This window comes from Alosa pseudoharengus, unplaced genomic scaffold, assembly GCF_046254945.1.
Source record: "Alosa pseudoharengus isolate Yale_2024_CS ecotype anadromous, Long Island Sound unplaced genomic scaffold, YU_APseudo_1.1 YU_APseudo_1.1_scf_20, whole genome shotgun sequence".
In the NCBI taxonomy this organism is placed as follows: Eukaryota; Metazoa; Chordata; class Actinopteri; order Clupeiformes; family Clupeidae; genus Alosa; species Alosa pseudoharengus.
The window spans coordinates 9,055,272-9,075,022 of record NW_027468664.1 but is presented as its reverse complement, the minus strand read 5'-3'; the positions used below and the strand labels follow the sequence as shown (position 1 = coordinate 9,075,022).

At 42.8% G+C, this 19,751-nt stretch overlaps 3 protein-coding genes across 3 annotated transcripts in view; all 3 read right to left on the bottom strand.

Moving 5' to 3' along the window:
• Window positions 1–112: 112 nt before the first annotated feature.
• copg2 (COPI coat complex subunit gamma 2) lies at window positions 113–12,434 on the bottom strand. Its single transcript, XM_076296475.1, has 23 exons — window positions 12,291–12,434; window positions 11,245–11,297; window positions 11,069–11,149; window positions 10,906–10,977; window positions 10,724–10,803; window positions 10,485–10,560; window positions 10,087–10,179; window positions 9,271–9,357; window positions 8,899–9,056; window positions 8,649–8,782; window positions 8,273–8,340; window positions 7,906–8,094; window positions 7,198–7,293; window positions 6,303–6,546; window positions 5,306–5,381; window positions 5,023–5,126; window positions 4,478–4,603; window positions 4,149–4,217; window positions 3,515–3,826; window positions 3,166–3,263; window positions 2,864–3,002; window positions 881–979; window positions 113–691 (listed from the first exon to the last, which is right to left on the bottom strand). The coding sequence occupies exons 1-23, from the start codon at window positions 12,325–12,327 to the stop codon at window positions 561–563; spliced, it is 2,622 nt and encodes an 873-aa protein (XP_076152590.1). The 5' UTR covers window positions 12,328–12,434; the 3' UTR covers window positions 113–560.
• Window positions 12,435–13,971: 1,537 nt separating this feature from the next.
• ucn3l (urocortin 3, like) lies at window positions 13,972–14,415 on the bottom strand. The gene has a single exon (XM_076297511.1). It carries the CDS (start codon window positions 14,413–14,415, stop codon window positions 13,972–13,974), a length of 444 nt encoding a protein of 147 aa, XP_076153626.1.
• A 2,346-nt stretch (window positions 14,416–16,761) lies between these two features.
• The window catches only part of col7a1l (collagen type VII alpha 1-like), an 80,670-nt gene continuing 77,680 nt past the window's right edge, over window positions 16,762–19,751 (bottom strand). The window contains exons 109-112 of the mRNA XM_076297510.1: window positions 19,314–19,517; window positions 18,083–18,145; window positions 17,240–17,425; window positions 16,762–17,120 (exon numbers count right to left, since the gene is read on the bottom strand). Of these exons, the coding sequence (XP_076153625.1) occupies window positions 17,104–17,120; window positions 17,240–17,425; window positions 18,083–18,145; window positions 19,314–19,517 (470 nt within the window). The 3' untranslated portion in view covers window positions 16,762–17,103. The remainder of the gene's footprint in view (window positions 17,121–17,239; window positions 17,426–18,082; window positions 18,146–19,313; window positions 19,518–19,751) is intronic.

The window sequence follows — 19,751 nt, the reverse complement described above, 5'->3', positions numbered from 1 at the left end:
AAAATGTGATGTTTATCTGACTCTCTCCCCTCCCTTCTCATAGAACATAGAACACTCCAGGATAATGTTCCTATCGCCTACTTCATACTTTACATTTACATTCCGACACAGATTATATAATCCCTTGTTCATCATTTATTTGTGTTAATATACGAAAATGAAGCGGCATCACAGCCCACAATGAAGACCACATTCTGCTGGAGAGAGAACAGGAATCCAAGATACACAGCAAGACAAACAAAGGAGATAGAAAGGCAATACATCGATCATTTGTGAGGCATTGAAAATAACTCTGTGGGCTATACACAAGTAAATTGTTTTCCTTCTGTTTGAGTCAGCCTTTGATTAGAACTTGACACTTTTTTCATCTCGTTGGCTCTCCTTCTGTAGTAGATAGCACTGAAATAGTTGGCTGTGATGGAGAGGGGGCGAGGAGGAGGGTAGTGATGGAGGATAAGAGTCCTTAAAAGCACGACTGACTAACTCGCTCTCTGGGTGGAGGAGGAAAAAACGAAGCGATCCTCGTCCTCGGCCCCAGTCGTGACGTCTCGTCTGGCCGTCTAGCCCACAGAGGCCAGGATGACGTCTACGACGGTCTCCTCGCTGCTCCTGACCGTCACCTGCATGGTCACGCCATCTGCCAGGGCCAGGCGAGCGCGCACTAGCACGTCATGACTGCCACGATACACACCTGCCAATGGAAAAGCACACGCACGCGCGCACACATCAGAAGCCAGAATAGACGGACATCTAAAATATGCACTCCAAAGAGCGGGGTTCAACAAAATACATTTTACAAATAGTGGAATACTGCTTTTACAAACGTTCACTAGATATGGATCGGGGGGGAAAATGGGAAGATGCCAGTGTATTTTCTCACCACCGAGGAACAGCACGTGCGAGTTCTTATTCTCTGGGACTTTGTCAGAGCGTTCACATGGCTGCATACCCAGGAAGCTAATGATATTGTTGACTGCCTCTGTGGAGAAAGACACATACAGACACAGAGTGAGTTTTGAGGTGTATTGGTCACCTTGTTGATTACTATTTTGGATACTACAAGTCCACACACCCTACAATTGCCATGTAGCAGATTACAAAGACAATCACGTTTTCACAGTCCACTAGATGACAAAAGTGCTCCTTAAATCAACCAGGCAGAGTCAAGTTGAGAGAGGAGGCATCCTTGAAAACATATCATAAACTATAACAAATACAATAAAACTATCATAGTCCTCTACTGGTAGTTGATCTTGATTAGTGTTGCACGGTGTATCGATACTAAAAAGGTATCACGATGCCTTCACGCAAAAAACGATACGATTTCCGACGTTTTTGGAATCGATACTTTATAATAACAAAATAATAACGTTCTGTGTCTGTGTGAACTGCTGCTCTCACTGCTCCTTGCACGCATCTAGACAAGTGGGCGTGTCAAGCAGGCAGCTCTGAGTGAGTGAGTGCGCAGCAATGTCAACATAGTTATTTGCCGACAGTCCTCGGTCTTGTGGATAAAACAAAAGGTGATGTGAAATCTGAAACTATTTAGGATACATCGAGGATAGTGAAGGCAAGCCATCAGGTAGGCCTACACAGTGGCCCGTTTGTAAAATATGTTTCAAAGTCATTTAAAAGTAATAGGCTACGCATGAAACTTGGCTAAACACCTTGCAGACATATCCCAACATTTTTAAAGAGTTCAAAGAACGACAGGTTAACAAATATGCTATAGAAAACACAACTACATGGTTAGTGCCAAGTTCTTCTCTTCTGTTTTAGTCTAGCCTAAGTGAAACGAGTATGGTTCTCTGGGATAAAGCGAACCTTCCTTCATCAATGAATTTTGACGAGACATAACGAGCTGTAATCATTTTGACGAGACATAACGAGCTGTAATCATAGGGTGCTAACGTGCTGAAAGCGCAATGTTCACGCCAGAATAACAGTACCAACACTACCAAACAATCTATTTCATGTTCGGTCAGTAGCCTAGGCTACTACTGGTAATATTTGTCATCTCATGTAGACTGCAATTTGTTCAATAATTATTGCCCAAATGTAGGATAGGCTACCCGAAATGCGCTAATTAAAGCCCACAGCATATATTACCACCAAAGCGTGTTGAGTCCTAATAATAATAGCATCTTATTGTTACGTGGTAGCAAATCATGTTATCAAAGAAATATCAAAGAATGGTGTAGGCCTATCTGACAAGACCTGAGTGGTTGGAACGTCGTACTTGTACACTGGGCGCAAAGAAGACTATCCTCACATTTTCCCTTTGCAACTGTCAAAGAAATCCCATGAACACGGGAAGGCCTAGGGTAGCCTATACTGTACATCAAATGGCCTAAAGATTAGGCCTCTCTGCATAGCATTTAGTGATTTGCAAGCAGTAATTTCAACACTGACCTTGATCTAGCCTAGTTTGGCTATTTAAGGCTACTTTATTGCCAAAACACAACACAATGTAAATGAACTATAACAAACAATAAAGGACTTAATCACACAAAGTAGGCCTACTATTTTACTGACTATACAAAATAATAATTATGTAGGAAGTTTAGAAGTTTAGAACCCAGAATTGACCTGAACACTACAAAAGTGCACCGAATTCAACACAAATGACTCAATACACTTGGAGGAGGTTGAGTCCTTTCTTTTCCAGATATCTTAGGATTTCAACGTAGTATCGTTTCAGTATCGAGCATCGTGATATTTATGTCAGGTATCGTATCGAAGTCATAATTTTGGTATCGTGACAACACTAATCTTGATAATTATATTGAGGGACCCATAGTCAAAAGCACAGCCTATTTTTATTGTTAAATTACAGTGCATTGACTAGCGATGTATTATTTACCGTCCAATGTTCGTACGGAGGCCAGCGCAAACGTCTCCTCTTTCTCAAATTCATCGCCCACCTCCTCCCAGGCGGCGCCGAAGTTGGGTTTTAAGACCTTCTGGATGTGGTCTGCCACCGTTACCTCCAGATCCTCCAACTAGCAGGGAGGAGAACAAGGGGGGAAAACGGAAAGAGGAAAATGGAGTGAATGGGGAAAAAAAGAGGACTAGGTTAGCTTCAACCGGTTTTGGTTTGAACACATGATTGTGTGTCCACTCTGATGGCTGAGACGGTGTCAGTGCTGCTGATATTGCACGTACCACATACTCGTCGTCGTAACCGTCGTCATCTGGCTCTCCTGTGTTGGGGTCACAGTCACGCACCAGGTACTTCAAAGTGCAGCTGAACGTACAAGAAACTGGAGAGAGAGAGAGAGAGAGAGAGAGAGAGAGAGAGAGAGAGAGAGAGAGAGAGAGAGAGAGAGAAGCAGGATACTCAATTCCCATGACACATCCTTTGAATATGACATTTCAAGCAGTAGTCTTCAAACAACCCATCTAACCATATTTACACACTCTTTCGCTCTCCTAAAACTAGGGGACACTGTGAGGCTGTCAATCTCTCACACACGCACGCACGCACACACACACGAGTCTGTGTGAGTCTGACCTGCGGTGGGGTCGTCCTCGGGCAGGCGCACCAGCGTGTAGCAGGAGCCCGGCTGGCTGTAGGGCAGGTTGGCGGCGGGCACGTACTGCAGCACCTCGTAGGCCTCCGACGGCTCCATCTGCACCATCACGCGCTGCAGCAGCTGGTCGTTGAGCGTGTTGGTGCAGTCGAACTGGAAGACCATGTGGCCGGTGAACGTGTGCTTGATGCAGCGCACCACGTACTCCGTCTCGGCCTCCGTCAGCTGCACGGGCTCCGACGACTTGAAGAGCGGCCCCAGGCCCTGGAACTCGGGGATACCCGACAGTTGCTCTGTAGTCGGGGGGCAGAATGGAGGGGGAATGCAAGAAAGGAGGACATGAGAAAGTGAGAGAAGACAAAGGATGGAGGTAGCACACCAAAATATGTAGTGTATTAAAAATATGTTATGTATTAAAATATGTAGATATATGTATATATGTATTAAATAAGCACACATGTATTATGGAATCATGAAAAATGAGGAAGCCAAAACAACTCCATGGGGTTTTCAACAGCTGATTTTGTTGTTGTTCTAATACTATTGAAAAAGCAATAGCTTACTCAGAACTGTTGCATTAACTAAAGCTTATCAAGTTGTGGGGAAGGAGCCAACCTTGGTAGATGTCCTGCCGCGACGGGGCCAGCTTGTCGGGAAGCTTGCTGGTGGCAACTGGTGCGATTTCTGGAAAACAAACCTCGAGGTCATTTTGAAGCACGCAGAGCATACCTGGGTTTTCACTTAATTACAACTTGGGCAACAACAAACCATTTCCAGACACACTAAAAACTCTTTGTAAATCCTGCTTGTTATGGTGCCAAAGAACAACATGGCCAACGCCAGCGCTTTTCAGCTGCAGGTGTACTAGAGGTTGGATTGTTTCAAAGCGATTTCACAAATTTAGCACAGTGCAAGTTCAGACGTCTTTTTCGACCGAGGCCTACCTGTCTTCTGTTCGGAGATGGGCTGGGTCGCCAGAGGCACCGTCTTCATGTCGAACGGCTTCTCTGTGGGCTCCAGCGTGTACTGGTGCAGAGACTTCTCCAGGCCAGGCACAGATACCGAGAGCCCTGCGAGGAAAGAAACAGCCCAATGAGAGGAGGACACGCACAAAGTACAAGTACAATCTGACCACACAAAGAGTGTTGACATGACAACGTGAGTCCATACTCCTGAGGACATGGCCCAGGTCAAGAAATGACAATGCTATATGCATCAGAACAATCAACACATAACTACTGTATAAAAAGACTCGGAAAACAGAAAAAGTCTTGGTTTCTTTTGTCCATTTAACAGGAACCATACAGACAAGATGATGTGGAAGATGTTTCAGTCAGTTCAGACTTTGATGAATGTCAACTCACATTGAATTGACACACATAGTACAACTTTTATCAGGACAGAATATTTTCACTCTCAACCTGAAGTGTAGCCCAGAATACAGTGAGCATGGTCTGAGCACCTGTGGACGTGTTGGCCAGGGGCTCACCGTTAAAGATGTAGGCGGCATTCAGGGCCTTCTGTTTCTGCTGCAGCACGTTCATGTAGAAGGTGGCTCTGTCTCTCACCTCGTCATCGCTGTCCATCATACACCTGCGCACGCACAAACGCACACACACACACACACACGCACAGGAGTAAGATACACCTAACACTCACACACTTCCTTTTCCCCCCTAACTGTTCCTGTGAGTTATACATTACACAATATGTAAAATATGGTAATACAAGAGCAGTGACGCATGAAATGGAAATGGGAAGGGGAGTCGTACCTTTGCATCAACACCAGCACGCTTGGTAACAGGTCGTCGTTTTGGGCCCCAAATTTGGCCAGAGCACTTACTGCAGCTGGAGCAGACACACAAACACAGAGCAGTTACAATCTACACTACAATCAAATCAGCAGTGGCAAGAGCACGTAACACACAGCTGTGATGAGGAGATGAGGAGTGTGTGTGTGTGTGTGTGTGTGTGCGTATAAATAAAAATGAGAGAGAGGGAGAGAGAGTAAAGAGAGAAGAGAGAAAGAAAGAAAGAAAGAAATAGAGAGAAAGAAAGAAAGAGAAAAAAGAAAGAGAGAAAAAAGAAAGAGAAAGAGAAAGAGAGAGAGATTCAAGGCCCTAAGTACCAGCTTCCAGGAAACCCTTTGATGCCACACTCCAGCACAAGTACGACATGATGAAACAACAGTAAAACTACCTAAGGTGCGAAAATCTTTGCAGATTAGCTAAAGCAGATTGAGAGGGTGCAACCACAGGGAACAGGGTTTGGCTTCAGCCCCAGTGGCCTGATCAAAATGCATCAAACACGTCTGTTCACTTTGGGCTAAGGGGCCAGTTGAGATGCTCTGAGGGGCTGGTTATTCATATGCACAATAAAGATTCAGCGTGATCTGTGCACCCAGACCACCTCTAACATCTAGTTGCAAAAATAGTCTCCATAGCTATTCTATTAGTTTACTGCCATATAAAATGTTTAATCAGGTGGTTGCCTTTCCACTCTTGTCTGAAGCCCCAATATTATGTACGGGGTTGACATTTGTGTCTTTTTGCATGTGTATGTATATTAATGCATATGTATGCCTGTCTCATGGTATGCCATGATCGACTGCCTGTGAAAAGTGTGTGTGTGTGTGTGTGTGTGTGTGTGTGCGCGTGTGTGTGCGTGAGTGAGTGAGTGAGTGAGTGAGTGAGAGTGTGTGTGTGTGTGTGTGTGTGTGTGTGTGTGTGTGAGTGAGTGAGTGAGTGTGTGTGTGTGTGTCTGTCTCACCAGCGCGGACAGCCTCGCTCTCCAGCACCACGCGGTTGAAGATGAAGCGGATGTACTTGGAGGGCGAGGGCGTGCGCGGGCCCTCCTTGCCCAGCAGGTGCAGGATCTTGGTGGCCAGCACTGTGTGCTCGCAGTCCTCAATGAACTCGCACAGGTGCGCCAGGCCCGTCTCCTTGCTCTCCGGGTTCTCCTCGATGATGCTGATGATGCAGTCCACGATGGCCCGCTTGTACTCGAAACCACCCTACACCCGAAGGAATGTTAGAATTCCTTCATCTAAGTAAGGTCTTTAGTCAACATCTCCATGTATTTAAATGTAGAATGCCAATATAAAATGTATGTACACATAAATGTACATATTTAACTTTTACATAAATATCATGGAATAGACAGGTTCCATAGACAGATAATATACTTATATAATATATTATACTATACTAAAACACAACATATATTCATGCAAATGTCTGTATTGAAAACTTGCCTATTGCAGCATGGAGAATTTTGATACTAAATTATCTGTTGAACAAATTGGTATTGTTTGGAGGATTACGCTGTGAACAGCACAGTCCAGTTAAAATCCCTTGCATTAGTGGACATATTGTGTAAGTGGCAACACAGAGGCCCCCTTCAGGCGCTTCACACAGCGTGCATTGGGCAACACGTGCTGGTTATAACGCGCTCTCTGGACGGCTCACCTGGTCTGACACTGTGGGCTCTGTTGTTTTTATTAGTGCTATTAGCTCACTGCTCCACAGGGGGAAACGGGATAGACGCAGATTAAGTGCCGATTAATATTTAACCAAAGCTGCTGAGGAAGGAGGGGCTGCTTCATGATGAGGTGTGTGTATGCGAGCCCACTACAACACACACACACACACACAAACACACTTACGTCATCTCGGAGCATGTTGGACAGGAAGTTCATCATGACGCTGTGCTTGCGGGGGTACTTCTGGCACAAGGCACTGATAGCCTGGACCACCACCACCTACACACGCACACAAACACACAAACACACACAACAACACAACTTAGAACAGCACAGAAACACGCTCAAGTCACCTCAGCTTACAGACTGAAATGGCTGTTAATGTGCCGACATCCAGATGTGCCTCTTACAGCTGTTTTATGCTTCTGCGTCCACTCCACACAATAACCACGCCGTTGCCTCGAAGCCGACTACCTTTTGGTAGTTCAGCGTCGCCTGTGTCTGCGTTGCTCAACACCAGAACAGCAGTCAGTATGGCGAACTCCATAAACTACCGTGTTGAAATATTAATCTAATTTGTTTGGCCTTTTCTTGCTTAGATTTTGTAAAAGCTACCGAGAAATAGACACAATACATTCCAATGACCTAGTAATTGTAACCAGAAAATAAGTCTGAGGTTATTTGCGAGGTGTCTGCCAGCCAGTCTTTGACTGCCTAGGAGCCTGTTCAACATCAGCTGTATTCTGTGCCCTGAGGAAGAGGTAAGGGCCCCTAGAGAGGATGAGCAAATCTCCCCAACACAGTGGACGGCGTCAGCGGGCAGTGATCCGAGGTCCGCAGGAGCAGTGAGGAGGTCCAGAGGACTGGGCCCCGAAGCCCACTACGGCTCACCTTGAACTCGTCGGAGATCTCGGAGACGAAGGAGGAGATCTGCTTCATCAGGCGGTCCACGCTGCTCTCGCTGCCTGTCTTGAGCAGCGTAGTGATGGCCAGCGTGGCGATGCTGCGGTTGGAGTCGGTGATCAGGTTCTCCAGGTCCAGATTGCAGGCGGTCACTGCAGATGGGTGCTTCATCGCCACCTAGTGGTCGCAACACAAAGTACATTTATTATTGTAAGCAAAGCAGTTTGAATCAATCCTCTTGCAATAAAAAAATGTAAAATTAAAAAAGTAGAAATACTTTATAACAGCATGAATGAGAATCATTTCCATATATACAAACAGGCATTTTTCCATACAAGTATGCATAGTGACTTACCTTGTTGAGGGTCCTGACTGCAGCATAACGCAATGCAGCCTTGGGGGAACTGCAGAAGAGCTGGAGCACTGTAGGAGAAAAAAAAAAAAAAAAAAAACACACACATCATCATCATCATCATCATCATCATCATAATCACCTTCATCATAGTCTTCATCAAATAAAGCAGCAGCAGATAAATGGAAGAGGGATGACAGGTGCAGTTGGGAAAGAGAGATGGACGGTATGGAGTGCCAGAAAAGGCAAAGCATGACTGACAGATGAGAAAATTTGTCCACCTGAAAAGTACTGACAGGTGCAGTGGTAAGGCAGAGAGTGTCCAGCCCAGAAGGTGAGAACCAGGGAGCCAGGAAGTCTACATGACACCTGTTCTTACCTGACACAGCGGGTGCGAGCTCCCTGGCAGTGCAGTTTGGCATGTGGACAATGGCAGAGGCGGCTTCATACACCACCATCTCATGCTTGTTCCTCAGACAGCTCTCAATGAAGTCAAACAGCGGACTGTCGTGACTATCAAAACACAGAGACAAGCAACAATGGGACAGTGACAACAACAAAATATGCAACTCTATTTACGCTACAATACCACCAGACTGGTCCACTAATGCTGCGAGACTGATACCCACCCTCCCTCACTCTCCTCCAGGAGCTTGCTGGCAATGCGGATGAGCATGCAGTAGGCAAAGGGAGACTTGAGCCCTGATTTGGTGAACTTGTTGAGCATCTTGGAGACAGCCAGGCGGTCGTTCTTCCTCAGGTGGTAGAGAAGTCCCAGGGCGTGGTACTAGGAAACCAGACGGAGACCGTTAACACCAGCAGCCAGTTTGCGCACCACAACAGACTGCACTGCCCACAGATGGGCATATTTGTGTGTACAGTTGTCAGTGACTACATGTTTTTAATATATGCAACCACACTCAGAAGCTTGGCAACAAAAAGTGAAAACTGTGTACATGTGTGTGTGTGTGTGTGTGTGTGCACGCTGGAATAGTTCTCACCTGGACCATGATGTTATCGCTGGAGGCTGCCTCCTGAGCTTCGTTGACCCAGCGTTTCACCACATCATAGCTCATCTTCACCATGTGCTGTAGGGGTGGAAATAGGCAAAAATGTGATTATTCGATACTATTGCGATATATGGGCCACAATACGATATTATTGCGATTCTTCACATATTGTGATACAACAAGTATTGCTATTCATGTCTCACATATTATTCAAAGGCATTACAAAAAATAAGGAAAATAAGACTGTTCAACTCACAAAGACTTTCACAAAGTCACAGTTAATTCTGTGAACAACATTATCTTCTACACTTAAGTGCAAAAATGTAGTAGGGGGGTAGTGAAAAAACTTTGTCATGGCATGGTGCATGTCAAGGTCCTTACTATTCGCTTTTTGTTGTAAACCGAAATACACCCACACTTCCGATGTGAAAGACGGAGCGTCGTGTATGATTGTGAAGTCATTTTTATTTGAAATTACCATTGAATGCACAACAACAAAACGGCACAACAAGCGCCAACTTGTCGGCGTTATAAGCAAATTTAATGTTATCAGAGTAAACCCGACTCAAATAAAACTAAAATAGATAATTCAACAATATAATTAAATAGTGGGAAACTTTGAGCAACTGTATCGATATAATTGTATGCACAAAATAATGCGACACTAAACAGAATCGTTTTTTCCCCACCACTTATGAGCTGCACATAAAAGTCAAACCGTTAGCCCGCACAGCTAATACCACCGTACAGAAACTAAAATCCTGGACAGTACACACTGCCCTCAATCAATCTTAAAGCATGGCTTACCAGAGAGGAGACTAATGCTGAACTGGACACACTGGAGACCTTGTCAACAATAGCCTGCTTCATGTACCTCTCAATTCCCTGCAGCATGGTAGTCTGTTGTCAACGATGCACATAAACACAAACACAAGCAAAACATTAACATTTCCACCAAATGTGCTTTACAGCATATAAGAATTAGGTCCAAACAGATTAGATGAATGTGCAACTGTGTGTTTCCTGCAGCTGTGGGCATACAGGTACACAGCTGTCTAACAACTTCTTTAAAGGAGACACAACATGAACACAAAACAAGTTTACCGTGTAACAAAGACAAAATACTTTTGGTGTTCAAGTAATTTGAATCAAACAGACAGTGGACTAACAGCTGGGGGAAACTACAAGAAAGCAAGAACACTCACGTCAGTGATCCTGCAAAGAGCTCTGATGGCAGGGCCCCTGTACACGTCCTCCTTCCCAGTCATGTCCTTAGTCAGACTGCAGCACACACACACACACACACACACACACCAATATTCTCAGACATGGCACTAGTGATGCTTAGATCATGGTTAATGCTGACGTGTGTGCTGTGCGAGTAGCAACCCATGAATAATCAAACATATGGGAAGGGAAAACGGAACAAAACTAGACTCCTGACCTGCTGGTCACAATGATGACATCCTCAGAAATGTTGGCCATCTCCTTGATTGTCAGGTAGCACATCCTTCTGAGTGTTTGCTGGTAGAAGTAAAAATTGTTTATGTAAGCATGGGGTATGATAAGGACAACTTGACTGGGTTAAGTAATTGAGGTGTATGTATTTTTAGGCAGAATTCTTACATCATTGGACTGGAAGAGTCTCGTCATGGCAAAGAATGCCTCAGTGGCCTCGGTCGTTCCAAAATGCTCCCCCTACAAATTGAAATAGTGTCTCATTCATCAAATTTGTATGCATCAAATTAAACCTTGTGAATACAGGGCAAGACCAAATCAAATACTCAACCTGATTAAGGAGGTAGATTATTTTGGTGAGGATGTGGAGACATCTTCGTGGGTTTATGGGGGTCTCGTTGAAAATACGAGCCTACAAGAGAAAAAAATTAAGATATATCACCAAAACTTGTCAGACAAAATGATCAGCTACCAATGACTGGTGGCAATAAAGCAATTTGTATGTACCTCCTGTAACACGGCACTCTTCTCCAAGTGCTGAAATGGATTGGAGCCACTTCCTACAAGAGGTGATGAGAGTTATTTCTTTATTTTACGTTCATGCATTTTACGTTCAATGACAGAGAGAGAGAGGAGTAGTTCGCACACTGAAAAAAATGACATAAACAAAGTCTACAGAAAGGAGTTTTTCCATTTAATTTTGGGAGCAAGAGCATACGTTTCAGCCGTCCGGCTATTCTCAATACTCACGTTCAATGGCACAACATTGACACGAAGTGTAAGAAATGCAAGTTCAGTACAACTGAGTAGGCAGAGCACTATTTGCACGGTGCAGCGGCCAACGTCATCCTAATTGCTAACGTTAGCTGGGTAGTGTAATGATGATTACACAATATGCAACCTCTAGCCAATACATCCTTAGAACCAAGAAAACACAGTACATTTACTACATTACTTGACCGATGAAAAGAGGAGGATTCGTTGTAGTAAGGGCTCTTCTTTCCAGATACAACATGACACTTCCGTATTGATGACTATGGCTAATCATACGACTTTTGTTTTACTAACATCATTAACGTTATCTGCTTAGCAATCAACATTAGTTGTAAGACAGACTAACAATTCCATTATTAATGTATTCTGTATTACTTCACGGCAGTATTATTCAGTTGAGGTACACCAAGAAAGATTCCCTTACATTTATTCGCAAGGTAATGCAAGCAGCTAACAAACGTTAGCTAACTTTGACTTCTGTATGATCATTTGCCAGTTAGCTCGCTGGAGAGAAATGTCACATTCACTGTTGAGCTGTATGAAAGTATTTTCGGGCATGCTTTGCTAAAAATGCATTAGGAAATAAATTAACTTATTCCCAACGTATAACTCCAAGTGATTTAATTGTCAAGGCCTGCAACCTTTTTTCTGTATTAGCCTAGCTAGCAAACGCAGCTAACGCTATCTGAGCTGAATTGAGAGCTTCAGCTAACTTAGCGGTAGGCAGCGAACATAATTAAACGTATACAGCCACCCTGAAAAATAGACAAATAACTTACCTGACTCCTCATCCTTCTTGTCAAATTTCTTAATCATTATGCGGAATGTTTTGAGTAACGAGTGGTCTTTCTGTGTACTCCTTCAGATCATAGGTCTGGACTTCCACGTCGTCAGCTGGGCCAGCTAAATTTTTGCTACACGTCGACGAATTCAACGTCACGACGTCACAGCGTGCCGTCATTTCTTCTTGCAGTCGGTACTTGGATGAACGGGAACTTCGTGCGTGTAACACCGCCACCCTTGGGTCAGCGACAGAAAGGCATTCAGCTCATCTCATTTTTAAATTGCTTGATTGGATTTGGCTGATATTTAATATTACAGTCCATGTCTGACCCACAAAAGGCACTTGTAACTTTATATAAGGCCCTCATTTGAGAGACTAATCAATGTCCAAGAGATCTAAGCCCTAAAGCAATATGGGGAGATAACCAAACCCTAGATTGGCCAACTCTAACCGCAAAGACAGATCAATATGGAAAGATTTACTGTTTCATAGTGCATTGCTTCGAAGAAAACCCAAATTGAAACATTCACTCGTGGTGTGTGTATAGCCTTTTTCTGTAGCCTATAGCATATGTGCATGGTAAAACCATAGGCTACCATTTTCATCACCATGTTGTTGATTAGGCTACACTATCACCAAATGAATCTGGAATGTCCAGTACAAATAATAATGTATTCAACATAAAGTGTAACTTTACTTAGTTCATGAAATTCAGTAAGAATAAAATACATTTTTTTTTTAAAATACATATTATAATGTATGCTGTGTGCTGGATGTTTCAGAATTTCCCTAGAAAAATCTGTTGATCTGTGATCCATCTCGAATTCATTGAATTGAAGATATGCTACGCCTAAATTAACTGAACTTAAGCTCTTCTACAGAAATGAAAACGTCAAATGTTACATGGAAATGAACATTAGATGAATTCTTTATTTCATTTGCCTTTATTTATTAAAGGAAAATAAATAATCCTTCCAGGTATAAAAATATTTGATGATTTTCTCCATGCGCTCATTTTACTTAAGCAGAGTCTACTTCTTGACATATTGCGCTATGCGCATCAACTAAACAACTTATGCTAAGTTTTAAGTCATAGGTATCTGTAGGCTATCTCTAGTCCACAATTGGCTACAATATCAAAATGAAAATGCAAAAGCTATTCATGTTTATGCAACTTTATATACAAATGAGCAAAGTAGCAAGAAGTCTAAAAGTATGGGACGGATGAGACTATTTTATGCCGCTCTGAACATAAAGTTTATTTCCATATATCCAAACAGAGCCGACTTAACACAATGGATACATTATTCTTTGTCGTCCCTTTAGATTTTAATTATTTGGATGATTTTATTTTGTATCCTGCCTATAGGCAGAAACACTCCTCAGTGTAATTCTTCATACTCAGTGCATTATTGCAAGCGTAGGTATGGTTTACAGGGGGTATGTCCATTTAACAACGAAGTTGAATGTTCATCATGGTCGTTTTTTTCTTATTCTTTGCGCACATGGAAACGTTTACAAACGGTACTTATCAGCCAGGATATTCCTGTCTATGTAGGCTAATGCCTGTCAGTTAAGCAAACTTGTGGACTCAGAAAATTATTTGCCAGGATAAGAAAAATGACACAACAACAAATAAACTGATTATGATGAAAAGTCATTGGGTAGTTATGGATTCACTTCCTTTTTCCAATTTGTGCCATCAAACGAGCGTTGTCTGCCGCCTTGGCTCGCAGGTTCTTGGCTTTGGCAATGTCGAAAAGGATGTTCATGATGTTGGTCGGAACATCTAGGGAGAGAGTAACCTTGCTGCGCCGGTTGCCCTTTGCGCTGTTCCTGTACATCTTACTCCTCAGCTGTGTGTGGCTCAGGAACCTGTAGTTAGGTGCCGGGTATGTCCTTTTTTCGCGAGATTCCGCAGATTCGACATTTTCTCCCGACCCAAAGAGGAAGCCCCGTCCGTCTAAGAGCACGTTGTTGGGCTGCTCGTTACTCTTAGCTCCTGAGAGGACCTCATTACTGCACAGAAAGTTAGATTCGGTTTCATACAGTCGGAAGCACAGACTTGAGGTGGGTGCGCAAAGGACAGCCAGTAGGAACAGCGTTCTCATGAGCGGCATTGTGCGGTTCTGTGGAATGCAGCATTGCGGTATTAGGTTTCTGGTGACTTTTAAATTCCATTACATATTCACTAAAAATTACAAATGTCAACCATTTGGAAAGTTTACACTTATTGGGTATGCGCGTAAAACTATAACTACGTAATTGTAGACAATGCTCATTTGCATCTCATCACAAATAAATAAAACAGTTATCCATCCAATCAGGTTTATCTTTAAAGTCAAAACTTACAACAGCCACACATACATTTTCTCACATTAAAATGTTTCAACCCTGTTACAACTTGAAAATCAACGAACTCACCTGGTGTCGCTACTCTTGTGGCACTAAACGATCCAAACTGCCTCAGACAATGTCAAGGTTGTTGAAAGAAAACAGCAATAAACGAGAATTTCCAAACCCAAGTTCCAACCTCTACCTTCCTTTCAGAACTGTTTCTCAACTGTATTTACCAACCAGTCTCGGTGGGCATCCATTTAGTACTGTTCAATTACACGGAGCCCGTGCGCCAGCACAAACGTCATACCTTATTGGTAACCTCCCAATAAGGAGAAGGTGTTAAGATGAGCTTGTGTGCGCTCAGCAAAATTAGTTTATTATTGAATAAAGCTATATTTATACCTAATATTCAAAATACAGCGGCACTCAACTGCGTAGGCTAATGCAAAGAGAAAATGTTTCATGCGCCAAATACATGGACATGGGCAGCTCTTTGCGCGCGAGCCTGGAATTTCAGGAGGCAAAATTTTACTGATGTATCGTCGATATATGTTACTTTAGATCTCATGCCAACATATAAAAATAATATATTCGTTACCCTAGGGTTGAAGGAGAGGGTAAAGACTTTTTATTAACCGAGGGACTGGTGACAATTATGACCCAAACTTCCCGATGTATAATATTTTTATTTTTCCATTAGTTAACCAACCCCACACATACAGATAAACTGTCCATGTTTAAAGTGATGCTTTGTCAAATCTAGAGTGGCATCACTGCAGAATTAGACCTGCATTTAGAAAAGCCGTGGTAAGCATGGTATTTTGGGAAAAGTAAAAGTGCTAAACACCTACCGATATTTGCGCAGTGTTTTGAATGTGTATGGTTGAATGTGTATGGCGACTTTAACATATCGTGGTGGTTCCTTGATCATACTGTGTGATGTCCTTGAGGTAGGCTAAATAAAGATTACTCAAAGGTACATACACTGTCCTATATTAAATTGCTCCTGTTGCCTCAGTCACCTCTCTCTGGGAACGAAGTTTGTTGTGGTGTGTGCTGGCATATCCTCTGAAAATGACATGTTGCTCAGATCACCTACTGCGCTCTAATCTGGGGAACAGCCTGCCAGGGCGACGCCCCCTCCTGATAGGACATATGCAGACGTTAGATGCATTACACACCACATTTCGAAGAGGCCATTATGATAAGGGGTTATATAACCAAGGTGACTCTGTCAAGGTCAAACACATGAACTCAGACACAGCATTAAGGTGAGGACACCACCTTAGCAATAGGTGCCAGAGGTTGTGAAAAGGGTTAAATGCTGTTTTATCTATGTGTAGGAGGTTAAAGGATTGATAAGCATAATATAAGCAAGTTATTTTCTGGACAAATAAATATTCGGAAAACATGAACCAAAATGCAACATGTGAATGGTCTAAATGACAAAAGAGTCCCATAAGGGTTCACTGTGGTCATAAACAGACAGCCCAAATAATGCCAGCAAGCTGGAGGGTTCTCCCACAAGCTAGCTCTCCAGAGACTGTGTCCAGACACGATCCAGGAACAACACGCTGAAGAGGAGCCAAAGTGGCAACCTCCACACCATTAACAGGGCCAAGCTCGGACACGACTGGCCAAGAATAAGCGTGGGAGAGGTCACGATCCCCAACACACACTCTCTCTCACTCTCTCTCTCTATCATACACACACACACACACACACAAACACGCACACACACTCACACACAAATGCATATGCCTAGACTAAATATTATAAGCACATACATCAGCAAGAAAAAGACGCAGTAGTGCGGGGGTGGGCAATGGTAAGTTGAACGTGGGAGAAATCACGACTTGATCACATACCAGTTCACAAACACACACACACATGCATGCACACCTGCTCACACCAAACCAAGGATGTGTCATTTCATTGAGTAAATAAATCATACAGGCAATACTATATATCACTGCAGAGCCTTTGGCCCATTCATATATTTAACTTCCCTCAGTATCAATAGTGATTTGATCAAAATCCACACAATGAATGAGATAAAGCACAATAAAGGCAAACAGTTGATCCAGAAGAAAACATTAGAAATAAGTGCCACATGAGTTTTAATTTCACCAGATTCATTCAGATGCCAGTACTTAGTTGATGGGAAGACAAGATACAAGTGCTCAGAGAAAAATATAAAAGACACAAGATCATAAAAAAATTAAAAATCAGTCATAGATGACTTGTTGACAAATGGTCTGTGGCTTACTGATAAATGAACGTGTGACAAATTCTGAAAATAATGATAGAATCATCATATACAGTAGTAGTGCAACAAAAACATATCAGTTCCATTACAGTTACTCATCTTTAGTGTCAGTGTAAATAAGCAATAAGATGCAACAACAACACAGTAAGGATTATACAGCTATTTACATAGGCATTGGAATATGTTGGCCGGATTATTTTCACCTGTGGTCAGAAGCTGTAAAAGAAAAAAGACAGTAATGTAAAAATGGTGTAACTTCTGAGAGAAAAAATAGAGGAAACATATTAGACATTTAAACATTGACATTTTTCTCACCACTCATCTTTAGTGCTTACATTTTTGAGCCTGGGCGCAAAGCATCTGACATTCCTGTTTCGAGGCGAAGCGGTTTCTTGTCCCCCCACAGCCACCGTAGACAAAAGGGCGGCATCCTCCAGAGCGCAGGTGGAAGTACCACAGCAGGATGTACTCGGAGCAGTGGCCCTCGGACATGGGCTCCAGACAAGCATCTGAGGAGAGGCCTGCGAGCGAGAGAACAGATTTGCCCTGCTTTTTACCTTTGCTTTGTCTTCATCTTGGCTCCATCACAATAACGTCAAATACCTGCTTTAGATATATGTACACAACTTTATATAATCATTCTTTATATAATCATTCTTTCTCTTTCTCTATCAGTAAAAAGTAATCTGGGTAGAAGCTGTGGTGCAAGTGGGAGCATGTCAATTCTTTCTTCAAAGTGGTTGTATGCACATCCCACCTCACTGAGGCCAGGTGCAGAACAAACGAGGCTTATCAAGGAAAGAAGAGTAGTTGTCCGCACACTGCAATCTCCCAAAATAACTACATTTATTGAGTTAAAAACATAACGCAACGTTTCGACCCATCAGGGTCTTCATCAGGCATCTCAATGCCACATACGGGTCCAGTGCCCATGAGGACCAGGTTCAAGGGTGGTCTACTCTCATGTCATTCCTCAGTCCCACTCCCCATCTCTCTCCAACTCATGTTCTGTCTACTCTTCACTGTCCTATCAACAAAAGGCTTGAAAAGCCCATAAATAAATAACGAAATAAATCGCACATCAGACAAAAGTAAGTCAAGCAGAGAGAAAGAAGGTCAAAGACAGATGAGACAGCTTTCTGTACTCTTGTGAAGTACGTTTGTGACGTCTAGGCTACCTGAGGAAGGGCGGAGGACACGTCTCCTCCCTCGTCGTTTCCTCCTCGTTCCTCCGTGGACGTCTACATAAGCACATGTGAGAGTGAACATGTGTTAGCACACTCAGAGTGATTCAGCTAGTTAGCACTAAATATGGTCAGACACAATCCCCTCATGCACACACATTCAGCTCTTAATCCCCTCATGCATACACGTTCAGCTCTCCTGGTAGGATAATAAATAGCAATAGAACATCTACAGAGACTTCTCCTGATTAGCAGTAATTTCACTGAGATCAATACATTCAACGGCTTGCCGAGGATAGAAAGAGAAATCTTGATCGCATATGTCAAATAGACAGAGTATAACTGTGAGGATACATGATAAATGCATTGAACTGCTGTATATGCCGAAATGGGGCCATCCAGTGTAAAAGCATCTTTTGCAAAACTTTTCAGTATACTCAGGCATTTGGCAGACTACATAAGCCACAATCACAGTTCCAAAATAGTATTCACTTAATTCTCTAATGTACAACATCAATTAGCAACATGTTATAACATGTTATGTTATTTACTTATTTACAGTTCATTACCATTAGAACATAAATAATACTATATATAACATGTAGGAGAATAAACAAAAAAAAAATAAGGTAAGAGGAAATAACAAAGGGCTGTAATGCCCTGTGTTCTTGAATAATGAACATGATGTACCACTCTAGTTATGTCTACATCTTTCATTTATTTTTTCTCTCCAGTCAGGGTAAGTGGAGGGGGGTTAGTCCTGTCACAGACAGTGCCTGAAGGCTGGGCTCTCCACTCAGCCATGCAAACGCCCAAGCAGTCCGACTCCAGACTGTCCAAAGATAACTCTCCCCCCTCATGTCTCACAGATAACCCCCATTAAGAGTGAAAAGGCCATTTCACACATAAGCAAAGCTGGAGAGACTCATACACGGAGCTGGGGGAAATTGCCAAGGCTATTTACAAATGGTGACGCTAAGAGTACATAGGTCAAAAGCATGTAAGTGAATGCATGTTGTAACTATTGATAAACTGGGTGGTAAAGTCTTAGTCACTATTGTTCTGTGTATGCACATGCTATGGATATGCGTAATGATAATCATATAATTAATATTGAAAATCAGTGTGACACTATTATGAAAAATCCCATATCTATAAGACAGCTCATCTATAGGACTGTTCATCCCATTCCAGTGATATCCAAAGAGTCCTTTGGTAGACCAACCTGTGAGGTTGAACGAGGCTGTTGTTGCCTCTGTGTTTGGGGTGGATGGACTGACAGTAGTTGTGTCTGTCTGCTCCTCTTCCTCTCCATAGTCATCCTCACCAGGTGTGCTGCGGATGATAGTGGAGAACACGGTCCCTGGTACCCCATCACTGTCCTCTGCATCAGGGTCCTGAGAGTTCACCAGCACCAAAATGTCATTCCCTGAAAGAGTTAATATATTAATCACCCACAATTATTCACAGTGTATTTCTCTGTCATACTGTTTTAGAGACAGTAATATCTCATAATTTATTTAGCTCATAATATAATTACACACTGACACTGAATAAATAATCAATAATTACTTGTAATTATTGGAATTGTGTAATACTGCTTTTAACATTAAAACACACTTTGCATTGTTTAAGGCTGTTGGTTAGTTGTTGAATGTGTGTT